General features: G+C 42.6%; 1 protein-coding gene and 1 pseudogene across 2 annotated transcripts; one reads left to right on the top strand and one right to left on the bottom strand.

The window, feature by feature from the left end:
* Positions 1 to 1,647: 1,647 nt before the first annotated feature.
* Positions 1,648 to 19,112, bottom strand: ZNF180 (zinc finger protein 180). 2 transcript variants are annotated; one of them, XM_053604300.1, is made up of 5 exons: positions 17,947 to 19,112; positions 16,375 to 16,468; positions 7,532 to 7,606; positions 4,982 to 5,108; positions 1,648 to 3,518 (listed from the first exon to the last, which is right to left on the bottom strand). In XM_053604300.1, the coding sequence occupies exons 2-5, from the start codon at positions 16,423 to 16,425 to the stop codon at positions 1,780 to 1,782; spliced, it is 1,992 nt and encodes a 663-aa protein (XP_053460275.1). In that variant the 5' UTR covers positions 16,426 to 16,468; positions 17,947 to 19,112; the 3' UTR covers positions 1,648 to 1,779. The 2 variants fall into 2 exon arrangements, with proteins under 2 accessions (XP_053460275.1, XP_053460276.1); XM_053604301.1 differs by having other exon boundaries at positions 16,375 to 16,463.
* Positions 19,113 to 20,850: 1,738 nt separating this feature from the next.
* LOC128596580 (chromobox protein homolog 1-like) lies at positions 20,851 to 21,458 on the top strand (annotated as a pseudogene).
* Positions 21,459 to 21,901: the final 443 nt, after the last annotated feature.

Genomic DNA, 21,901 nt, shown 5'->3' with positions numbered 1-21,901 from the left:
ACACAGATAACTCACATATGCAACCTGTCCAGAAGTGCCTCTATACATATGCATTATATACATGCATGCACAAACATACACAAAATAACTTGCATTCACACACATATTCACCTCAAAATAATTTTTTACACTTTTAACATTTCATATAGTCCATGAAATACTTTTAACAATCACTGAAGAAATTCCTTTGCAATAAACTACTTCCAAAACTTCAAATCTTCACAGCCCTGATTTTTTAGCCCACTTAGCTTTACATTCATTAGTACAACCACAACTCCTTGCCTTCAAAGTAAGGTGCTTAGTGAAAATCACAGATTTGGAATTCATAAGTTAGAGGCAAAGGAAGACATATGAACTCAATCTAGAAAATCAAAGAGTAGCTACAAAGCTGGCTTCACTAAAAGCATTCTTGCAAACTTAATTTAGGTGATGAACACTTAGATAGGGCAGGACCCTCCCACGCACACGTTTCTCACATTGGGTAGGGTTCTGGCCCCATATACGGAGGGTGGTGGGTTAGAACCTGGCCCTGGCCAAACTGCAACAAAAAAATAGCCAGGCATTCTGGCAGGCGCCTGTAGTCCCAGCTACTTGGGAGGCTGAGGCAAGAGAATTGCTTAAGCCCAGGTGTTGGAGGTTGCTGTGAGCTGTGACGCCATGGCACTCTACCAAGGGTGATATAGTGAGACTCTGTCTCTAAAAAAAAAGAAGAGACAATACTATATGAGGAGAAGGAAACTTGAAAATAAAGCTTATTCATATTGCATTGAATATATGAAAATAAGTCCACTTGTCTTCTACTCTGTCCATGAATTCTCAATCTTTCCTATAGAACACATTGTGGCCTAAATTTCTAGTTACCCATTTCTGGAAAACTATCTTTTTAATGAGGAATACCCCTGGGAATCTAAATCCTAATGAGTGACCTGCTTGTGTTAATCCAAACGGAAATCTCAGAACCCTGGGACTCTTTGTTAACTGGTTACTATTTCCTAAATGGTCAAAGATGAAAATCATTTTATTTCTTTTTTGTTATTGACTAATCTTTACTCATCATACCACTTATTAAAGCAAAAGAGCATACATTCCAAAAAGACAGAAGGTCCAACATAAACCAAAAAATCAAATTACCCAGAATCCCTTTTAATTCTAATCCATACTCAAGTATTTCATCATAACTGCTCTAGCAATGAATATTATTTCTGGTATTCTTAGCCTGCATTATTCACTTCATAACATAGCCATTTTACAAAATCTTAACAGAAAGTGCTGTATGAAACTGATTACAAACAACCTGGGGGGGAAAACATACTAAAATGATACTGTGAAATACTATTTTCCAGTCTAAGTTCTAAAAATGACAGTAATCTTTCAATCATCTCAACAACAAACTCACTAGTGTTACTTTTTATGGGAAAAGTGGTCTACCTCACTGGCAATTGCTCTTTAGGATATGGTTTTCTCTCAGATTCAGGTATATGTGCTTTCAGCAAGAAAAAGTACAAATATTTATTACTTTTATAGGAATATGTCACCAGGGCCAATTTTAATTTTGAATGTAGAATTGCTAAGTTATGTATTTCATACGTTTTCCCACTTTTTTCTTCAGAATGAATTTCAAGTAATATAATACAACAGGGCTAAATAGAATTTTCTCCACATGTATTGCTTTTATACTAGTTCTTCTTACTACATGGGCAACTTACTCCATTAAAATAAGTCTTTAAGAAAGAATTAAAGAAAAAGGAATAAACACTAGCTGAAAGACTTCCAAACTTGTTATATTTCATAAGGTTTCTCTTCAGTGTGAGTCATCTGATGCCTAATAAGTTTAGAACTGTTAATGAAAGCTTTCCCACACAGATTACATGTAAAAGGTTTCTCTCCAGTATGAGTTCTTTGATGTACAATAAGTCGAGCACTCAAACTGAATGTTTTCCCACACTGATTACATTTATAGGGTTTCTCTCCAGTATGAGTCCTCTGATGTTGAGTAAGGCATGAACTCTGCCTGAAGGATTTGCCACATTGATTGCATTCATAGGGTTTTTCTCCAGTATGAGTTCTCTGATGTACAACAAGAACGTAACTCTGGCTGAAGGATTTCCCACACTGATTACATTCATAGGGTTTTTCTCCAGTATGAGTTCTCTGGTGCATAACAAGGTGAGAGCTGCGGTTGAAAGATTTCCCGCACTCATTACATTCATACGGCTTCTCTCCAGTGTGAGTTCTTTGATGTGCAACAAGTTGAGAGCTCCAGCTGAATGATTTTCCACACTGATTACATTCAAAGGGTTTTTCTCCAGTGTGAGTTCTCTGATGAGCAACAAGTTTGTAACTCTGACTAAAGGATTTCCCACATTGATTGCATTCATACGGTTTTTCTCCAGTATGAATTCTTTGATGTGCAATAAGTTTATAGCTTTGGATAAATGATTTCCCACATTGGTTGCATTCATAGGGCTTCTCTCCAGTATGAGTTCGTTGATGTGCAATAAGTTTGTAGCTCTGCCTGAATGACTTTCCACATTGACTGCATTCATAAGGCTTCTCTCCAGTATGAGTTCTCTGATGGACGACAAGGACATAACTCTGGCTAAAGGATTTTCCACATTGATTACACCTATAAGGTTTCTCTCCAGTATGAGTTCTCTGATGGGAAACAAGGTGTGAACTCCGGCTGAAGGATTTTCCACATTCACTACATTCATAAGGTTTCTCCCCTGTATGAGTTCTCTGATGTGCGACAAGATGTGAGCTCCAGCTGAAGGATTTCCCACATTGATTACACTCAAAAGGTTTCTCTTCTGAATGATTTCTCATGTTTTCAGCAAGGGATGAATTCTGAGGGGTTTTTCTATATTTATATTGACTCTCTTTAACAGGAATTTTCTCTTGTTCACTATGGGATAAGCTGTGGTTCAAAACTTGCCCACATTCCTTAAAATCAAAGGGTTTTCCTCCTGCATGAATTTTTTCATGTACATCTAAGGGTGTATCATGGCTCAAAGATGGAAAATTATTGCTAAATCTATAGGATTTTTTGGTTTGAGTTCTTGTATACTGAATAAGGTGACTGCTCTGAGGGGGGGTTCCACATTCATTATTTTCACATAGTTTCTCACTGTCATCAAACTTCTGATGGCTGCTTACAACAGAATTATGATGCAATTTTTTAAAATGTGATACATGTTTATCAACACAGTTTCTTATGGGAATCACTGGGAGTGAACGAAGACTGGAATTCAGACCACTCTTCTCCTCCAGCCCATTGCTTTTGCAGACTCTCTCATGAATAACAGCTTTCCTTTGAGTGAATGCCACTTCCTGCAAAAGTCTCTCTTCTTTTTCCTGTTGATTCTCCAACCGGTGCTTACAATCATGGACTTTTTCACATGAAGATAACCAAGGATCATCCCTTGTCAATTTTTCTATCTTCACTCCATGAAATGATTCATCATCAAAGCTGCTCCTTTTTGAAGTTGATTCTCTTCTTCTAAGTGTAGTTGCCAGATCTGAAAGAAAGAAAAATAACACATCCTAGCAAAAAATGTTGGAGCTGAAAAAATGGAATAAAGCTAACAAAAAACATATGCAAAGTATAAGGGGATTTGTTTTCAACTATGGAACTATAACCTGGATTGAGAAAGCAGTAAGTACCACTGGAGAACCTAGAGCCTCAAAGCCACATGTGGCCTTCCAGATCCCTAAGTGCACCTTCCCCCTTTTAATAAAGGGATTTGTTTTGTGAAGTTTGGATTCAGTCAAAAGACTGCACTCAAGAATCTAGAAGCCATATGTGGCCCCAAGGCTGCAGGTTCCCTACCCCTTGAGCCAGTAGTACAACCAGGGATTAAAAGAGATCTATTTTAATCTTAGTTTTACCTGAATATACAAGATTTTGGATGTCATATACCTTCATATTCTAAAATAAGATCATCTATGCAGAACCTACAGAATATCAACCAAATTTTGCAATCCTTAGCAAAGAAACAGAGGGTCTTTTCCTCCCTCTTTAGTACTAGACACATGTTTATTGAAATACAGATTAGTATCTATGTTTATAGGAATTTCTGTAGGTAGGAAACTTGCTAAAATAGTCTGTGTCAGCAAGACATGAGTAAACTACATTTGTGAAGCCAGGAAAAGGCATATGGCACTATTAACCCAGTTCTCTGAATACCTTAGGGGCTCATATAGCCCCACAGAGTCCTATGATTCCAACTGAGAGAGAATGGAGGTTTGTTCCTGGTAGCCTGGGTGAATGCTAGGCCAAGCAATAGCATACACCTAGAAAAAGTGGTTTTGTATACAGTCTACCAGGAGATGGGAGATGGAGAAAAACACAGTTATCTTTTATGAGAATTTTTTTCAAACAAACCTTCTATACCTGTAGAATTTTTTTCAAACAAACCTTCTAAACCTTCTATAGAACCATATATCTGGTTCTCACCTGGACACATGCAATGAAAATTCTTTTTATATTCTTCCCCTTGTTCCAACTAGGAATTGTATCTGGTTTTGTACCTGCTTTGAAAAGCTGATGAGGAAAGATATAAGACTTTAGGTGTAGGGATGGGGACAAAAGAAAATCACTGCAGAATTTTGTTCCGGCCTTGGAAGGCAGCTATGCTCACCACTATACCACCAATGCCTGTTCCGGTCATTAGCCTTTAGAAACCATGAAGATTTTTTTTTTTTTTTTTGTGGTTTTTGGCCGGGGCTGGGTTTGAACCCGCCACCTCCAGCGTATGGGACCGGCGCCCTACTCCTTGAGCCACAGGCACCGCCCGAAACCATGAAGATTTTAAAAGCTCACACTCATACCTTTCTACCCTACAAATTGAAGTTAATCTTCACTATAGAATGAAGATCACCAAAACAATCCACATTACATCATTTTGGCTGCTAAATAGTAATCAACGGGAAATCACGTCAGTAATCAAACCTTCACTAAGTCTGAGAACTATATCCTTACCCCAAGAGACAAGGTCCCTGTGGTTTTCAAGGATCACATCTCTGTCCAGGGTCTTCTGAGCTGGGTTCCAAGTGCCCTGTTCCTCCTGAGTGAAGTCCACAGTCACAATTTTGAAGTTCACTCCTTCCTGAAACAGGACATACACTCCTGTTTAACTTGAGACCATTTATTTCCAATGTTCATAGTGGAAGAAAAGTTTGACAGATGAAAGAAGAAAAACCTGAGGACCTGGGATTGTCAGTGTCTAAAGGATTCTGGTCAAAGTATACAGGTACCTTCTAGGTAAGTCCATTTGGGTTTTGGATGTTGGAACTGTTTTCATGACCCAAAAAAGGAGTACTAGATGGCTAAGGGAAGTATTTTGAAGGTGACCATAACTGATATTCAGCAATGAGGTATGCAGCACTTTTTCTTTTTTCTTTTTGTGAGATGGTCTTACTATGTCACCCTTTGTAGAGGACCATGGCATCACAGCTCACAACAACCTGAAACTCTTGGGCTTAAGTGATTCAATGCATCACTTTTTCACATAAAGAACAGGAAAGTTAGAGAAATCAAGACATTAGGGTAAGGTAGGTAGCAAGTCAGAGACTGGATTCTCAGTCATCAGTATATATGGCCAACCCAATCCTCACATCCTGCTCTTCAATAGCCCACTCTTAGGCTAACACCCAGACCTTGAAATCACGATAAAGTACTCCATCTTTTGAATCACACACATGACACTGCCCACTCTTTGACAACAACATCAACTTGCTCCATTAGTTCACTTTCTCCCTTTATTCTTCTTGTTCTTTTATTCTTTCAGGCCATTATGCTATTAAAATATCTACTATCTATCAGCCTATATTCTTTTCCTTTCTATTTAGTGGCCCTTTTATAATTTATACTTTTTTTTTTTTTCTGAGACAGAGCCTCAAGCTGTCTCCCTGGGTAGAGTGCTGTGGCATCACACCTCACAGCAACCTCCAACGCCTAGGCTCAAGCGATTCTCCTGCCTCCGCCTCCCAAGTAGCTGGGACTACAGGCGCCTGCCACAAAGCTCAGCTATTTTTTGGTTGCAGCCGTCATTGTTGTTTGGCAGGCCCAGGCTGGATTTGAACCTGCCAGCTCAGGTGTATGTGGCTGGCGCCTTAGCTGCTTGAGCCACAGGTGCTGAGCCTAATTTATACATCTTAATTACTCAGTTTAGAGTCCATGGATCACGCATTTTAATCTTTCTATTTGGTGTATTCTAAAACTTTCTTTGAGGGGCGGTGACTGTGGCTCAAAGGAGTAGGGTGCCGGTCCCATATGCCAGAGGTGGTGGGTTCAAACCCAGCCCTGGCCAAAAACTGCAAAAAACAAACAAACAAACAAAAAAACTTTCTTTGAAATATTCCCTCAACCTATAAAGCTTCCACTCAATAAGAAAAGGACCTGGAGGGCGGCACCTGTGGCTCAAAGGGTTAGGGCGCTGGCCCCATATGCCAGAGGTGGCGAGTTCAAACCCAGCCCCGGCCAAAAACTGCAAAAAGAAAAAAAGCAAAGGACCTGGAAAATCACCAAAACTTTCTAAATTCAAGTGTCAATCTGCTATGTATGGAAACTGAGTCAGAAAATGCCACTGGGGGAAAAACAACCCACAGAGAAGCTGGAGACAGTACTATACTATCTCCAAAAGATCCTTTCAGGCTGACCAGCAAACCTATTACACCTACTGGGGCAGCTTGTTCTCTCATGATCCAAAATTACTATTTTAAGCTTTCCCTACCCTTGTCAAATATGTCTCCATTCCATTTCCCACCTTCATGCTCATGTGATCTTCCAAAGAGAAAAGTGTAAGCCTTCAGATAACCCCCTCAACTTCATTCTTCCTATATAAATATTTCTCCTTATAGAGCTAATTTATTTGCAGATGTTCTGAATTAATTTCTCTAATGTTATCAAGAACTCTACTTTACAGTTCACTTCCTCTGTTTCCTGATCATTAACTTATAGTAATTCCTTCCTATAACCACTTAAACAGAGTCATATTTTTTCAATCCTTTAAAAAAAACACAAAAGCTCCTCAATCTCAAATTTCCCTGTAGTTCTCACTCTCTTCGATCTTCCTATGACAACCAAATTTCTTAGAAAAGTTGTCCACTCTTATCTCTATTTCCTCACTTTCTTTTTTCTTTTAGACATAGTCTCACTCTGTTGCCCAGGCTAGAGTGCTGTGGCTTCAGCCTAGCTCACAAAAACCTCAAACTCCTAGGTTCAAATGATCCTCCTGCCTCAGCCTCCTGAGTAGCTTGAACTACATGTGCCTACCACAACTCTCAGCTAATTTTTCTATTTTTAGTGGAGATGGGCTCTTGCTCTTGCTCAGGCTCATCTAAACTTGTGAGCTCAAGCAATCTTTCCACCTTGGCCTCTCAGATGCTAGTAATACAGGTGTGAGTCACCATGCCCGGCTGCATTTCCTCACTTTCTATTCACTTCCCAACTCACTTCAAAATCTGGCTGCTATCACCAAACAGCCATGTATATTTCTCAATGTAAAGAATGAGGCCTTCCCCAACTAACCTGGGATGGGATGGACAGTGATCCATCATCTTCTCCTTCAACCTTGATGATAATCTCTTGAGAAAGGAGAGAGTCCTGAGAAGGCAAAACGGACAATAAAAAGAAACATAATCGGGGATTAAACTGCAGCTCAAAACTCCCACTGTAAGTAGGCTGAGATTTGACATACTACCTGCTTTAATACCTCCCACCTGTTTAATACCCGTTCTCTCCCATTGTAAGCTCAGCTAACCACGTGGGGAGAGAGTGGGAGACATGTGGAGAGGCACTGCAGCCCTAGACTTTGGCATGCAGTCTTTGTGGATCTTCTAGGCCAGCCCAGCTGCCAGCTAAATGCAGCTGGCTGAATGACCCTAGGTACTATGTGGAGTAGAAGAACTGCCCAGCAGGGCCCTGCATAAATTTCTAGGTTACAAAATTATAAGCAGATGAAATGGAATACATGACTGAAGCCAGAATCATAAGGAAAACACCAACAAATTAACCTCACAAAATGTTTAGCAAAAAACATCACTTATTAAGGCACCATCGATATGACTCTATACTGTCAAGAATTCTTCCTCATCAAAAAAAGTAGCCTCAACAAGAAAAATGGACAAAGGAAGATGCACATTCAATATATAAAATTATGAAGAAATAAAATGGCCAGCGAATATATTATACAAACAGATAGTCACCCTCCTTAAGTCAAATAAAACAAAATAAAATAAAAATGTTTTTTGAGACAGAGTCTCTGTTGTCCTGGCTAGAGTGTAGAGCAGGTGCCCTCGAATTTTTTAAACAGGGGGCCAGTTCACTGTCCCTCAGACGGTTGGAGGGCCGGACTATAGTTTAAAAAAAAACAACTATGAACAAATTCCTATGCACACTGCACATATCTTATTTTGAAGTAAAAAAACAAAATGGGAACAAATACAATCACACCGCCTCATGTGGTCCACGGGCCATAGTTTGAGGACCCCTAATGTAGAGTGTCATGACAGCTCCCTACCACCTCAAACTCCTGGGCTCAGGTGATCCTTCTGCTTCAGCTTCCTAGGTAGCTGGGACTACAGTTTAATATCTATTTCCATTAACAATCTGTATATAGTTACACTGATATCTCCACTACAATTTAACAGTGCATTTTATTTTAGCCTCTTGCTTTCCATATTTAAATCATCTTTCTCTGGCTCCCATTATGCTCTTTATATTTACTTATTTGCTCCAACCCCTGTATGTAACCAACATCCTGAGCACATGGAGTGTTTTGTTTTGTTTTGTTTTGATAGTCATTGGTCTGTTGCTAACAACTCTAGCTCTGGTGGCCTGCTTGACAAGAGCTTCATATATTCTTAGTAGAATAGAAATATAAGTTGATACTGCCTTCCTGGATTGGCTATATATTAATACGTATAAATACTGTTTTATTTTGAAATAGTTGAATACTCACAAAAAATTGCAAAAATAGATCTTCACTCTCCTTTCCCAAATGATAATACTATATACAACCACAGTACATTGACAAAACCAGGAAATTGACACTGGTATGTTATTAACTCAGGAATAGACCGTATTCAGATTTCATCAATTTTTATATATATCTTTGTATTCATTTTTGTTTTTTTAATAGCAATATTTTTTAACAATGCAATATCCATTAAGTGTACTTGCAGGCTCGGCACCTGTAGCACAGTGATAAGGGCGCGAGCCTCATACACTGAGGGTGGTGGGTTCGAACCCAGCCTGGGTTGGCTAAAAATAAAATTAAAAAGTAAACTTGGCTCAGCACCCGTAGCACAGTGGTTACGGCGCCAGCCACATACACAGAGAGTAGCAGGTTTAAACCCGGCCTAGGCTAGCTAAACAACTGCAACAAAAAATAGCCAGGCATTGTGGCCAGCGCCTGTAGTCCCAGCTACTTGGAAGGCTGAGGCAAGAGAATCGCTTAAGCCCAAGAGTTTGAGGTTGTTGTGAGCTGTGACACCACGGCACTCTACCGATGGTGACACAGTAAGACTCTGTCTCAAAAAAAAAAAAAAAGTGTACTTGCAAATATTTATTTTTAGAATACAACAGAAAGTACATTGAGATGTATGCATAATGAATCTTACTAACAAGTTATATTACCATAGAAAAATGGGGAGGTATTAAATATCCATTAGGAAATGCCTGGTTAAATATTCATTAGGAAGTGCCTGGTTAAATAAGTTATGCTTCATCCAGACAACTGAGCATCATTAGCAGCCAAGAGAAGAAGAAATAGAATTGCATGGTACACATATATGACAGAAAAATGTATTTTTGAGTGAAAAAATTAAGACAATTATACAGGTCTTTATATAACATAAAAATGCACAGAAAAACCAGAAAGAACATTCTCAAAAGCATTAAAAGGAGTTATTCCTTGAAAGGTTAGAAATGAGGAGCATGTTCACTGCTTGATTTAATACTGTATCCATGTTTTTCAATAGCACTTTTCTTTAATTAAATATTCAGAATCAAGAAAAAGTGTTTCCCTCTTGAAAACTGATCTTCAAACAAGAAAATGTCCTGAGGCTTTTTCCTACAAAGTACAATAGCTCAAATGACGGTCCATTCAAGTATACTTCACCACTTCTCAAATCATCAAACATTTATTCAAGTATACTTTGCTACATCTCAAATTTTTTCTTTCTTTTTTTTTGCAGTTTTTGGCCAGGGCTGGGTTTGAACCCGCGACCTCCAGCATATGGGGCTAGTGCCCTACTCCTTTGAGCCACAGGTGCCACCCTACTTCTCAAATTTTCAAACACTGAAAAGGAAACACTATTGATTCTTAAATATCACTTATTTATTTAAAAGCCTCACAATCAGAAACTAAAAGAAAACTCTTGTACTTTCTCATAGGCATAGATGTGTCAAAATTTCCCCCTTACTAACCTAGCCTGCTAAACAAACAAATAAAGAAACAAAAAAATAGCCAGGTGTTGTGGCAGGTGCCTGTACTCCCAGCTACTAGGGAAGCTGAAGCAAGAGAATCGCCTGAGCCCAAAAGTTTGAGCTTGCTATGAGCTGTGACACCACAGCACTCTACTGAGGGTGACAAATTCACTACTGCAGTGGGAAGGGTTATTTAAAACAGCTAGGATCAGCTCGGCGCCTGTAGCTCTGTGAGTAGGGCACCAGCCACATACACTGAGGGTGGCAGGTTCGAGCCTGGCCCAGGCCTGCTAAACAACAATGACAACTGCAACCAAAAAATAGATAGGAGTTGTGGCGGGTGCCTGTAGTCCCAGCCGCTGGGGAGGCTGAGGCAAGAGAATTGCTTAAGCCCAAGAGTTTGAGGTTGCTGTGAGCTGTGATGCCACAGCACTCTACCCAGGGTGACATAGTGAGACTCTGTCTCAAAAAACAAACAAAAAAAAACCAGCTAGCATTAATGTCTTTAAAGGCAGGTTCTCCAAACCTAAAAACACCTCTGGGTATTTTCTAGACAGATAGTGAGGTTAACAATGACTATGCAAGGAGCAGGAACTATATTGCAATGTAAAGAAGGCCAACTGTGAAAGACAAAATGCTGTGTTGCTTGCAGTTCTACCACACACAAATATCAGGACAGTTAAACTGCCTTAAAATTGCTGCATGGGCATTACAAATAGAACAAAAACCAAACAAAACACCAAAGAACAAAAACAAAGCTCGCAATGCCAAATAACCAAAATAAAACTACAGATGGTCCAAGGGAGCTGTATGTTTTGGCCTCAAACTGCTAATCGGCTCAAACACATTCATGGATACTCGGCCTCAAAGAAAAATCATATTCCCAGTGCACAATAATGCTAACATGTCATTTTTTTCTTTTTTTGAGATAGAGTCTCACTTTGTTGCCCGAGTTAGAATGCTATGGCATCAACCTAGCTCACAGCAACCCTCAAACTACTGGGTTCAAGCGATCCTCCTGCCTCAGCCTCCTGAGTAGCTGGGACTACAGGTGCCCACCAGGACACCTGGCTAATATTTTCTATTTTTAGTAGACACAGGTTATTACTCTTGTTCAGGCTGGTCTTGAACTCCTGAGCTCAAAGGATCCTCCCACCTCAATACCAAGAATTGAAAATCCTAGTATTTCTAAATGAGCAGAAACAATATTCCAAAATGCTCCTTATCTCCCACAACTGCTAAAACAATTTTACTTAGAGAATATGTTTGCACCTACTCTTGAATGAAAGCCATTTTTAATAACTTTTTGTCTAATGGTTTTCACAAGAAAACAAAAAGGAACTCAGCTCTCCTCATAGTAGACTTCGGATGAAACGTTCTTCTTGCCCCCACCCCAGCAGTCGACTATACCACTTTAGCCTGCTTTCATTTCTTCACATCACATACCTACATTCTTACCTTTAGTTTTTTATCCAACTCCCACTAAAAGCTGAGATCTTGTCTGTCCTGTTTACCCTGGTTTCACACAGCAGGCACTTTGTAAATGTGCATTAACTATAAAACAACCACTATGAGAAGGGACATGAAAGTGCTAGCTGTACCTTCACATTTATCCCTGAGGTCCTTTAACACTGTCAAATCATTGCTGAGCTCAAACTCCCCCTGGGTTTAGAGGAAGCCTCCGTTGGGTGCCCTTTCTTCTCAGAAAATTCAGAGCACCAGCCTCTAGAATTTACTCCCAACTTACTCATAGACTATCTTACAAATTATCTAAAGTGTATTTTTTTTTTTTTGCAGTTTTTGGCCAGGGCTGGGCTTGAACCCACCACCTCCAGCATATGGAGCCAGCGCCCCACTCCTTTGAGCCACAGGCACCGTCCTTATCTAAAGCTTTTTGAAGAAAAGATATGCCAATCACACCAATGTAGAAATTAATCATAACAAAGTTAATGAACTCATTTAAGTCCACTAATCACCTGATACAAACTCTTCCCCTTTCCATTCTCCTACCAAAGTCTGTTGAATTATTTAAGGCCCAGAATGAATAACACTTCCTCTGTGACGTGCTCCCACATAGCACAAAGCCTCATCTCTTCTTCCCTTAAGAGTTTGTCAGCTGCTTTGCTGGATCTTTATTGTACACCAGTAAAATTATTCTCCTCACATTACTTCCATCTCTATATATCTCTCCCCTTGGTCATACATTCTATACTACAAAGAACTGTATATTTTTCATCTTCGTATTCTCAGTGTTGAGTAACAGCACAACAAAAGTTCTCTTAATTTAGGACTAGAGACACAAGCAGAGTTAAGAACATACAAATGAAATTAAAAGCCTTTACCCCACTTTGTCACCACCTCTCTACGTCATGAAGGAGCATTTTCTTTTTTCTTTCTATACTTCATAGAATGGGAATAGGAATTACTAGACTGTTTACTTTCACAGACAGAAGAGTTCTGGGCAGAAGATAGTAACTGCTCCTTCTGTGACTTAAGTGGGACCACATGTGACCCAAAGCAGAGGAACAGAGACAAGCATCATGGAATGACCTGTCCACTCACAATAAGAGACAGTAGCCAAATCAGACTTAGGGCTATTGGCCTATTTGTTTACCCATAAATAGAGACTATCAAATGTATCTTTCCCAACCTAAGGCATTCATGGGGCAGTAAAACAAAGTTTCTCATCAAATCACAGAATTATTACTGAACTCAATTCTCAGAGCTTTGCATTTGGGGTGTGCCAGCAGGAAACTCCCTATATCTGTGAAAGTTTTAGAAAACACAGGCATCACTCAGAGAGACTTGTCCTCCTTGGTATGTTTTTGTCTCTTCCTGCCCTGGGAGATATAAGACAGAGCTCAAATTTCAGCTCAAGAGATGTGATGTCCACAGGGTCCATATGTAGTTCTTGCCCACATGGTACCAGGGTGGGTCTGTAAGACCAAGAGAATACAAAAGAAGGATGTTGTGTCACTTCTCAGATCAGATGATAAAAGACACTGTGGTTTCCATCTTGACTGTGTGCAATTAAGCACATCTGACCTCTCCTTCTCCTCTCTTCCCTCTTTCCTCTACCCCACCTCCCTTCTTCTCCCTCTTGGATCATTTGCTCTGGGAGAAATCAACTGCTGTGCTGTGAGCAGCCCTGGAGAGAGGCCTAGGTGGTGTGGAAGACCTTTTGCCAAAAGCCACATACATGAGTTTGCACGAGGATCCTCCCACCCAGTCAAGCCTTCAGAAGGTGGCATCCCTAGCCAACAACTGGACTGCAACCTCATTAGAGAACCCAAGTGCCGGAAATGCCCAACTAATTGCTCCTGAATTCCTGACCCTCAGAAACTGTGTGATGAAATAAAAGGTAGCTGTTTTAAGCTGGTATGTTTCAGGGTATGGACAGATAACTAATACGAGACAGAGGGTGTTTTTGCTTTTCCTGGAAAATATAAGAAGCATATTCCTGGCTGGGAGAACTAAATCCTGCAGGGGGGGCAGTCTGCCTCATCTTTCTCCTCGGTGTCTCACGCTGCTTAGGTGATCAGTAAGTATGTGATGAAACTCATATTGTAACAAACTGCTAATTCAGTTATCTCACGTAGAAGAAAATGACAAAAGGATCACTAAGACTCTCAGAAAACAACCAAAGTCACCAGCTTAAAGCAGAATACCAGCAGCTGCATCAAAACATGCTTTACTTACAGTTTTGATAGTTGCAAATAAAAACTTATACTTGCTTAACTCTCTTTAAAACTCCTGCCCATGTGTACAAGAAATCATGCACAAAAACACATTTACAGCAATGTTATTTGTAACAGCAAAAAAATTAACACTAACGCGCTATTAACAGTAAGCTCATAAAACTCGAGACACATTTACAAGTTAAAATCTGGGCACAAGGTATGCACAGTGACATTGGGATGTTACATTCCCAAGCCCTCAGTAGACAGACAGGGAACATATGTGTGCAGAAACATGCACACATGCACACACAAACAGGTACACATCCCTATACATTTCTATATCTATGTATGTGGAAAACCAGGAGTCTACATCAAAACCTGCAGGTCCCCCTGCACACCACAGAGTTCATTATAGTGCTTTCTCTTGTCCAACATGTACCTCCCCACTTTGACAGTGAGAACAGCTCCCAGTCCCTTATTATACTTACTTATCAGATCAAGCCCCCCATAAGGAGCTCATCTCCCCTTAGGAAAGCCACACCCTCTCCCACACAGATGCTCTGCCAGCCCACACTAGGCTGCCCTCTGTCAAGGGCCCCTTTTAGCCCAATTTGGACTTTGACTTTCCCAGCCATGCCGACCCAACTCATGGACCCACACCTCATGCTACTTGAATAGCCCACATCAGGCTGCCCACTACGTGGGTGCCCTCCACATGATCTGAGACTTGGCAGGCTACACTGGTTGAGCTCCAACACACTTAAGCTATGTCCTACCCCCAACAAGGATGTGCTTCTCATGCTGCTCTGACTCTGACACCCCATCTGGACCACCCTGGCATGGACATCTTCTCATTGCCCTTGGGCTCCAACTGCCCACACAAGGGCATCCCCTCTGTGGATACCATGCCTTCCTGCTGTGGCCTGTCACCCCTGCCACACTAGATCCCCTGCCACCATAATAGACACTGGCCTCATCCACTGGCGCTCTGATGCCCCATCTAGGGCTCTAACATTCACACTGGACTGCTCCCTGCACAGACTTCTTCATTCCACCTGGGTTCTGACACCATGCTGGGCTGCTATCCTATGTGGACACTCTCCTTACCCTCTTAGTTACTGATGGCCATCCTACTGAAATCCATCAGGCTGTGACACCTCACAGCAGGCAGGTGCCTGCCTAGCTCGGCCCTTCCTCATGGCTTCAGGGCTAAATTGTTCAGGAAAGGGAAGGGAAAGCTCTAATTCAAAATTTTGAATAGATTAAACGTTTTCAAAGAATGTTTGCTATAGGAAATGCTCTAAGTTGTAAATTTTTTTTTTTTGAGACACAGTCTCACTACATCACCCTGGGTAGAGTGCCATGGCATCACAGCTCACAGCAACCTCAAGGTCTTGGGTTTAAGTGATTCTCTTGCTTCAGCCTCCCAAGCAGCTGGGACTACAGGCGCCTGCCACAACACTTGGCTATTATTTATTTATTTATTTTTTGGTTGCAGTTGTCATTGTTGCTTGGCAGGCCCAGGCTGAATTCAAACCTGCCAGCTCCAGTGTATGTGGCCGGCGCCTTAACCACTGAGCTATAGGGACCGAGCCTCTAAATTGTAAATTTTTTAATCTTGAAAAGCACTATACAAAAACATGACAATACATGTAAGAAAATGAAAAAATAAAGTTACTTTTAAAGTAACTTTGGATAATCCTTGTTAACTGGTATTTATAGCCTTCTAACATATTTTCTATATACCCACAAACTATAATCCCTTTTTAAAAAGGTGATGATTTCTAAATGCTATTTACTTAACATAGGTCATAAATATCTTTGCCGTCAGTAAGTACATATTATCAAATCAACTGCAATGACTACAGTGTATTCCATTCCATGGTCTTACCATAATCCATTTAACTATACTCTTAACTATCATAATTTCTTACACAATTACAACATTTCAAATCATTCATTCTCAAAGCTGTGAACTGCTAGCCAACGAGGAATGAGACTTCTAAGGGCTTTTGACTCAGAACGTCTAATTCCTCCCAGAAAGAGTTACCTAGGCCAAAAATGTGAGGTAACATAGCAGGGAGTGTCATAAAATATGTACTGTCTAAGTGTTAGAAGCCTATTGGTCATGAGGGACCAAAAGTCCCTAAAAGGCTGTGAAGAGAGCTGAAGAGCCACAGCCTCCCAAGTCCAGAGGTTTAGGCTGGATGGCTTGGGTGGCAGCAAGCTCTGAGTCTGTCAGGAAAGGGCGGCTCCACTCACCTGCACGCAGGCCTTCACGGCCCCTGGGCACTTCTCATCCTGCTCTTCCATGCTGTCCTCTAGGTATAGCAGTGTGCTGAGGTCCTGAGCTGCACTGAGAGGAGAAGCCTTGAGTACAGCGTTCAGGTCCACTGGCACTGCTGTGTCTCCTCCCCACTAGTCCCTGTTCCCAGGATGCAGGATGAATTCTCCATGGCAAGTGTGCTTTGGCTCTTCCTGCCCAGACTGCTGCCCAAATACCATGCATGTATGCATAGGAAGCTCCTCAGTCCCTCTTCCAGGCCAAGTCTCCACAGCTTCAGCCTGTCTGCTTCAGGGGCTTCTGGATCACCTACCTACAAACTCACCTCATGTTCACACAAAGGTGGTGCTTTCTGCCCCACCATCACCACCACAAAAATATGCAGCACTAATCCACCTAGATCCTATTCCACTGAGTCCTGAGATCCCCATGAACAGGCAGCACATTGGGGACCACTAATGTGCACCCTTCCCTGTCCTCTCAACTTGAACCTGCAGCCCCGAACCAGCACTTCTTCCTAGAGCCAGCAGCAAGGCCCTAGGATTGATGGCGCAAAATCACACCCATTGCCTAAATGCATGAAGCCTGGGACATAGCTCCACCCCTCCCAGGAACTAATTCAGTAATTAGGACTGATCTTGCCCTTCCATCAGCCATACTCATTCTTCCAGCAACCAATTGCAGAGGGCCTCCCACCTCCTGCTCAAATAGCCAAGCATATCCCAGAGTTCAGCTGCACCCAGCCCTGGTCCCACCATTCTGGAGTCTACTGGCCCCTACCAGAACGGCACTTGCCCAGATTCCCACCCCAACACCCTCCTGGGCCTGGGGCTCTAACCTAGTCACTCTACCAACTTGTGTGTCCCAGACCTGAAACTGCAACAGAGCCAGAATAAGACCTGCCTCTAGGCCCTTATACCCTCCTTCAATCTGGGCGTTTCCCACAGAGGGTTCTCTGATGGAATACTACCTTTCTTGGGGCAAGAATCTGCAACTCCAACCTGGGCTCTCCACAGACCAGAGCGTCTCCTGCCCTTCACGAAGAGCAGGGTCTGCTCCAGAGTCCCAGAGCCTCCTCTCCAAAATCTTACCACCCACCTGTACTTCCTACTCAAATGCCTGCTCAAGAGTTATAGGGGCAGTGGCACAGCCACTCTCCTTCAGGAACCACAATCTCCAATTAAGTGCTCCAGCAACCTGGACGTCCTCAAGCTCTCTGTTAAACAGTCCTGGCATTTCAGGAGGGGGGTCCTCAGGATCCCCACCCCATCAGCGCATGTGTCCTATTTTCAACCCAACTGAGGATCCAAGGGCCCAGACAAGAGCAACACCTGACCAACCACCCGCGCGTGCGCGCACAGCGCAGTCACGTAATCTGCAGCCACCTCAGTATCTCCATCAACCTCGGCGATCAAACGCTAATGTGCTACCCACGCAGCGCAGATGCCAGGTAGCCCACCCACGCCCTCCTCCGCTTCCAGCTGCCAACCTAGAGCCTGCGCAGGCGCGCACGGGACAAGCTGCGTTGTCCCGCCGGGCCCCCAACTAACCTGGGAGTCCGCGGGCCAGTAGCTCAGATTGGGCCTGTCAACGCCTTAGTGACCGTCACCGCTTTGCGACGGGAAGGACTCGAATTAAACAACCTCTGCGCCGATTCTGCAGCACGACCGACTCGGGTTAGGATAGTTAGTTGCCCTCCCCTACTCAGCATCCGCAAGGCCGCTCGGGGCTAACTCCCAAGGACCGAGTTGCCGGGCGACAGCAAGTGTCCGCGCCCGGAACAATGGCTGCGCTTCTGGACGAACCCGGAAGTGCCTTTGGGCTCAGCAAGCTGGAACTACAACTCCCAGAAGTCTCAGCGGCGGGGCGGTATTCCAGCTCCCCCGGGAGGCGGGCCTGGACGCGGCCAGAAGCGAAGTGGGTTCCGCGTCTGGGTACCCCGGTGCGGGGTGGGGCACTGGGACAAGGACCGGTACTCGGGGACTGAGGCCCAGACCAGCGACTCGTGGAGAGTTGCAGACTTGGGAAAGGGTGGTTCTCCCGGATTCACGCCCGGGAGTCGTCCTGGCAGCGGAATCTAATGGAAACAGTGGAGACGCCCAGCCGGACTGTTGCGACATCCGCATTTTACAGTGGAGGGAGCTCCTACCGAACCTTTCGAGGATCTGATGTTTTTATACGTACTAGTAGTAAAATAGAATGTGTTAGTGTCTTCTAATTTGAGTTCTTTCTCTGCCTACGAGACCTTAAAGATCGATTCTCTAACTCTTCCCTTTTCTCTTCACCGCATCTCCTGCCTATTTGCCTGGCTTACTTTCCCCATTCTCAGACAGATCCAGGAGGCTCCTGCCACAGGGCCTCTGCATTTGGCTGTTCCCACTGCCTGGCAGGCTCTTCTTTTGAGGGATTCACTTGGCTCTCGCTGGTGGTTAGGGGGATGTCACCTTCTCATAAAGGGTTGTCCAACCACTCTGTAAAATTGCAAACAAACCCTTCCTTCCCCATATGCATCCTGTCTCCCCCTTCATCTTTATTTTTTTACTAGAGAACTTTTCACTGTCGCACACTATGTGTTTTAGGTATTTATCTGTTCTAGTATCTATTTGTATTTATCGCTAGAATGTCGGTTCCATAAGGAGAAGCATTTGTATCTGTTGATTGCTGCTGTATCCTCAGCATCTAAAAAACAAAACCAAGAAAAGCAGTATCTGGTGTATCATAGTTGCTCAATAAATACTTGTTGACTAAATAAAGGTCCTTGGCTTTTTGTTACACACTTTTAACATCGAATTAACTGACCCAGTCATCCTATGAGATAACTGTGATGTTAATTTTCATCCTACCATGGAGGAAGCCGTAAATTGGAGCCCTACAGTATGGTATTTTTAGATTGTTTTTAAATGCTTGTAAAAGCATTCTTGTAGTTTTCCTTACTTAAATTCTGATCTTTAACAATAACAAATTATTGCTACTTGAAATGTAATCTTTACCTCCCAAAGTTTCTTATTGGTGGTTGGTTTTTTCGTTTAATACTCTCTTTTGCTTGATTTCTCCTGTAAACGTTGAAGGGATTCAGGACTCAGCTGTCAGCCCATGCTCTTCCCTGTCTTTATCTTCTCTCCTTGGGCTTGGTGTAACGGGCTGAGGTTGCTTAAAGCCTGTACATACATTCCCAAGAAAGGCCTGTTTTCATGACTAGCCTTTGGCCAGCTCCAGGAACTGAGCTCTTGTAATGTTCTATCTATAAGAGTATAGTATCTGGTATATCATAGTTGCTCAATAAATACTTGCTGACTAAATAAAGGTCTAAGGCCTTAACCCATACTGTACCACCAGTTTGTCAAGATAGGTATAGGATACTAACAATGTAATTTATGGAGGAAACTTTCTTTCCTTCTGGGGGTCACACAGGCCCATGTGATTGACCCTCTATAAAAACCCAGGATTGAGTGAGCTCCCCTGGTTAGTGACACTTCACACATGTTGTCACATGTCATTGATGGAGGGGGGATGGAGTGCCATGAAGGGCATGAAAGGAGAGGGTGGAAAGGAAAAGAAGGGAGTAGAGTGGAATAGAATCAAATGGAATGGATTTGAGAGGAATGAAAAGGGAAAAGAATGGAACAGAATGGAAAGGAATAGAAAACAGTGAAATAGAATTGAATGGAAAGGATGGAGAAGAGGAAGGGTGGAGAAAAAAGGAAGTAGAAAAGTAAATGAAGATGAAACAAGGAATGAGAAGAAATGAAATGCGATGAAAGCCAATCAAACACAAATGAAGGTAAATAATGCCATTGAATAGAAAGTAATGGCCTGGTAGGAAATAAATGGATGGAATGGCTTAAACATATGAATGGAAAGAACAGGAATGAAATGGGACGGGTGGAAATGGAGCAACTGGAATTAAAGAGAAGGTAATGGCATGCAGTAGTAATGAATAAAAAGGAATTGAAAGAAAAAATGAAAATGGATAAAATGTAATAGAAAGAATGGAAAGGAACACAGGCCTGGCAGTGGCTGACTCCTGTAATCCCAGCACTCTGGGAGGCCAAAGCAGAAAGAACCCTTAAGCTCAAAAGTTGGAGACCAGTCTGAGCAAGAGTGAGACCCCATCTCTACTAAAAATAGAAAAATTAGCAGAGTGTGGTGTTGGGCACCTGTAGTCCCAGCTACTCTGGAGGCTGAGACAGGAGAATCACTTGGACTCAGGAGTTTGAGGTTACTGTGAGTTAAGCCAATGTCATGGTACTGTCTCTTGGATAACAGAGTGAAACTATCTCAAAAAGAAGAAGAAGAAAAAAAAAAGGGTGGGAAGCAGAGAAGAGGGCAGTTGGCTGGTACCAGCGGTAAACCGAATAACTGAGGGGCTCCACCATTGCCACCGGGCTTGTTGTTTTCCTGAGCGCCATTCCTCTGGTTGGCCCCACGTGACGTGCTAGTAGCCGATTCCTATCATGTTTGGGGGCGCTGCTCTGAGCAGCATCACCCTATACACCAGAAAGCTGGCGGGCACTCTAGGGAAGAAACAAAACAAGAAGAAAGTAGAGGACATGCTAGAAGAGGAGGAAGAGGAATATGTGGTGGAAAAAGTTCTCGACCGTTGAGGGGTAAAGGGCAAAGAGGAATACTTCCTAAAGTGGAAGAGTTTCTCGGATGAGGACAACACAAGGGAGCCAGAAGAGAACCTGGATTGCCCCGACCTCATTGCTGAGTTTCTGCAGTCACAGAAAACGGCACATGAGACAGATAAATCAGAGAGAGGAGGAGCAAAGCTGATCCTGATCTGAAGATGAGGGAGAGGAGAGCAAACCAAATAAATGAAGAGTCAGAAAAGCCATGAGGCTTTGCCCGGGATTTGGAGCCGGAGCAGGTTATTGGAGCTGCAAATTCTAGTGGAGAGCTCATGTTCCTGATGAAATGGAAACACTCTGATGAGGCTGACCTGGTCCCTGCCAAGGAAACCAATGTCAAGGGCCCACATGTTTTCACACCCTACTATGAGGAAAGGCTGATGTGACATTCCTACCCTGTGGAGGATGATGACAAAAAGAACAAGAATTAACTTTCCTGAAGTACCAGCCCTGGACACATCTGACTGTGGGTTTCAAGTGGGGAGGGAAAGAATTTTATTTGTCTTGACACCATAGGGGTGGCTTGAGAAGACATCCTTTGAAGAGCCAGTATAGTTTCTGTACCCTACAGCAGCCCAAAGTGCTTTAAAGCCGTGCAGGCTGTATGGAAAGGGGAATAAGTGTTTCAAGGCAACTCATTCTGCACTTTGCTAAGAAAAGCAAAAGGCCTTCTACGAAGGACAAAACTTGCAGAATAGGGTGTGTGGGAAAGCAAAACTGTAGATCTTCAAAGAGCATCTTCACAATCCACAGCCTTCTTCCCAGTAGTGTTAGTTCTGCATTTTTACTGTGTAGCGTGTGTGTAGTTTTTGGTTATTACTGGTGTATTATTTGGGGTGGGAGGGTTAGGGTGGAAAAGAAGGGAAATGAGTAG

This window comes from Nycticebus coucang, chromosome 10, assembly GCF_027406575.1.
Source record: "Nycticebus coucang isolate mNycCou1 chromosome 10, mNycCou1.pri, whole genome shotgun sequence".
NCBI lineage: Eukaryota > Metazoa > Chordata > Mammalia > Primates > Lorisidae > Nycticebus > Nycticebus coucang.
The sequence above is the reverse complement of the archived record's forward strand: the minus strand, read 5'-3'. Positions and strand labels throughout refer to the sequence as shown.

Coding starts and splice junctions, on each gene's coding strand:
- ZNF180 (XM_053604300.1), bottom strand. CDS start 16,425: ATGGAAGAGCAGGATGAGAAGTGCCCAGGGGCCGTGAAGGCCTGCGTG. Junction 7,607..16,374: donor CCGTGAAGGCCTGCGTGCAG/GTGAGTGGAGCC, acceptor TTGCCTTCTCAG/GACTCTCTCCTTTCTCAAGA. Junction 3,519..4,981: donor CAGGGACCTTGTCTCTTGGG/GTAAGGATATAG, acceptor TCTTTCTTTCAG/ATCTGGCAACTACACTTAGA.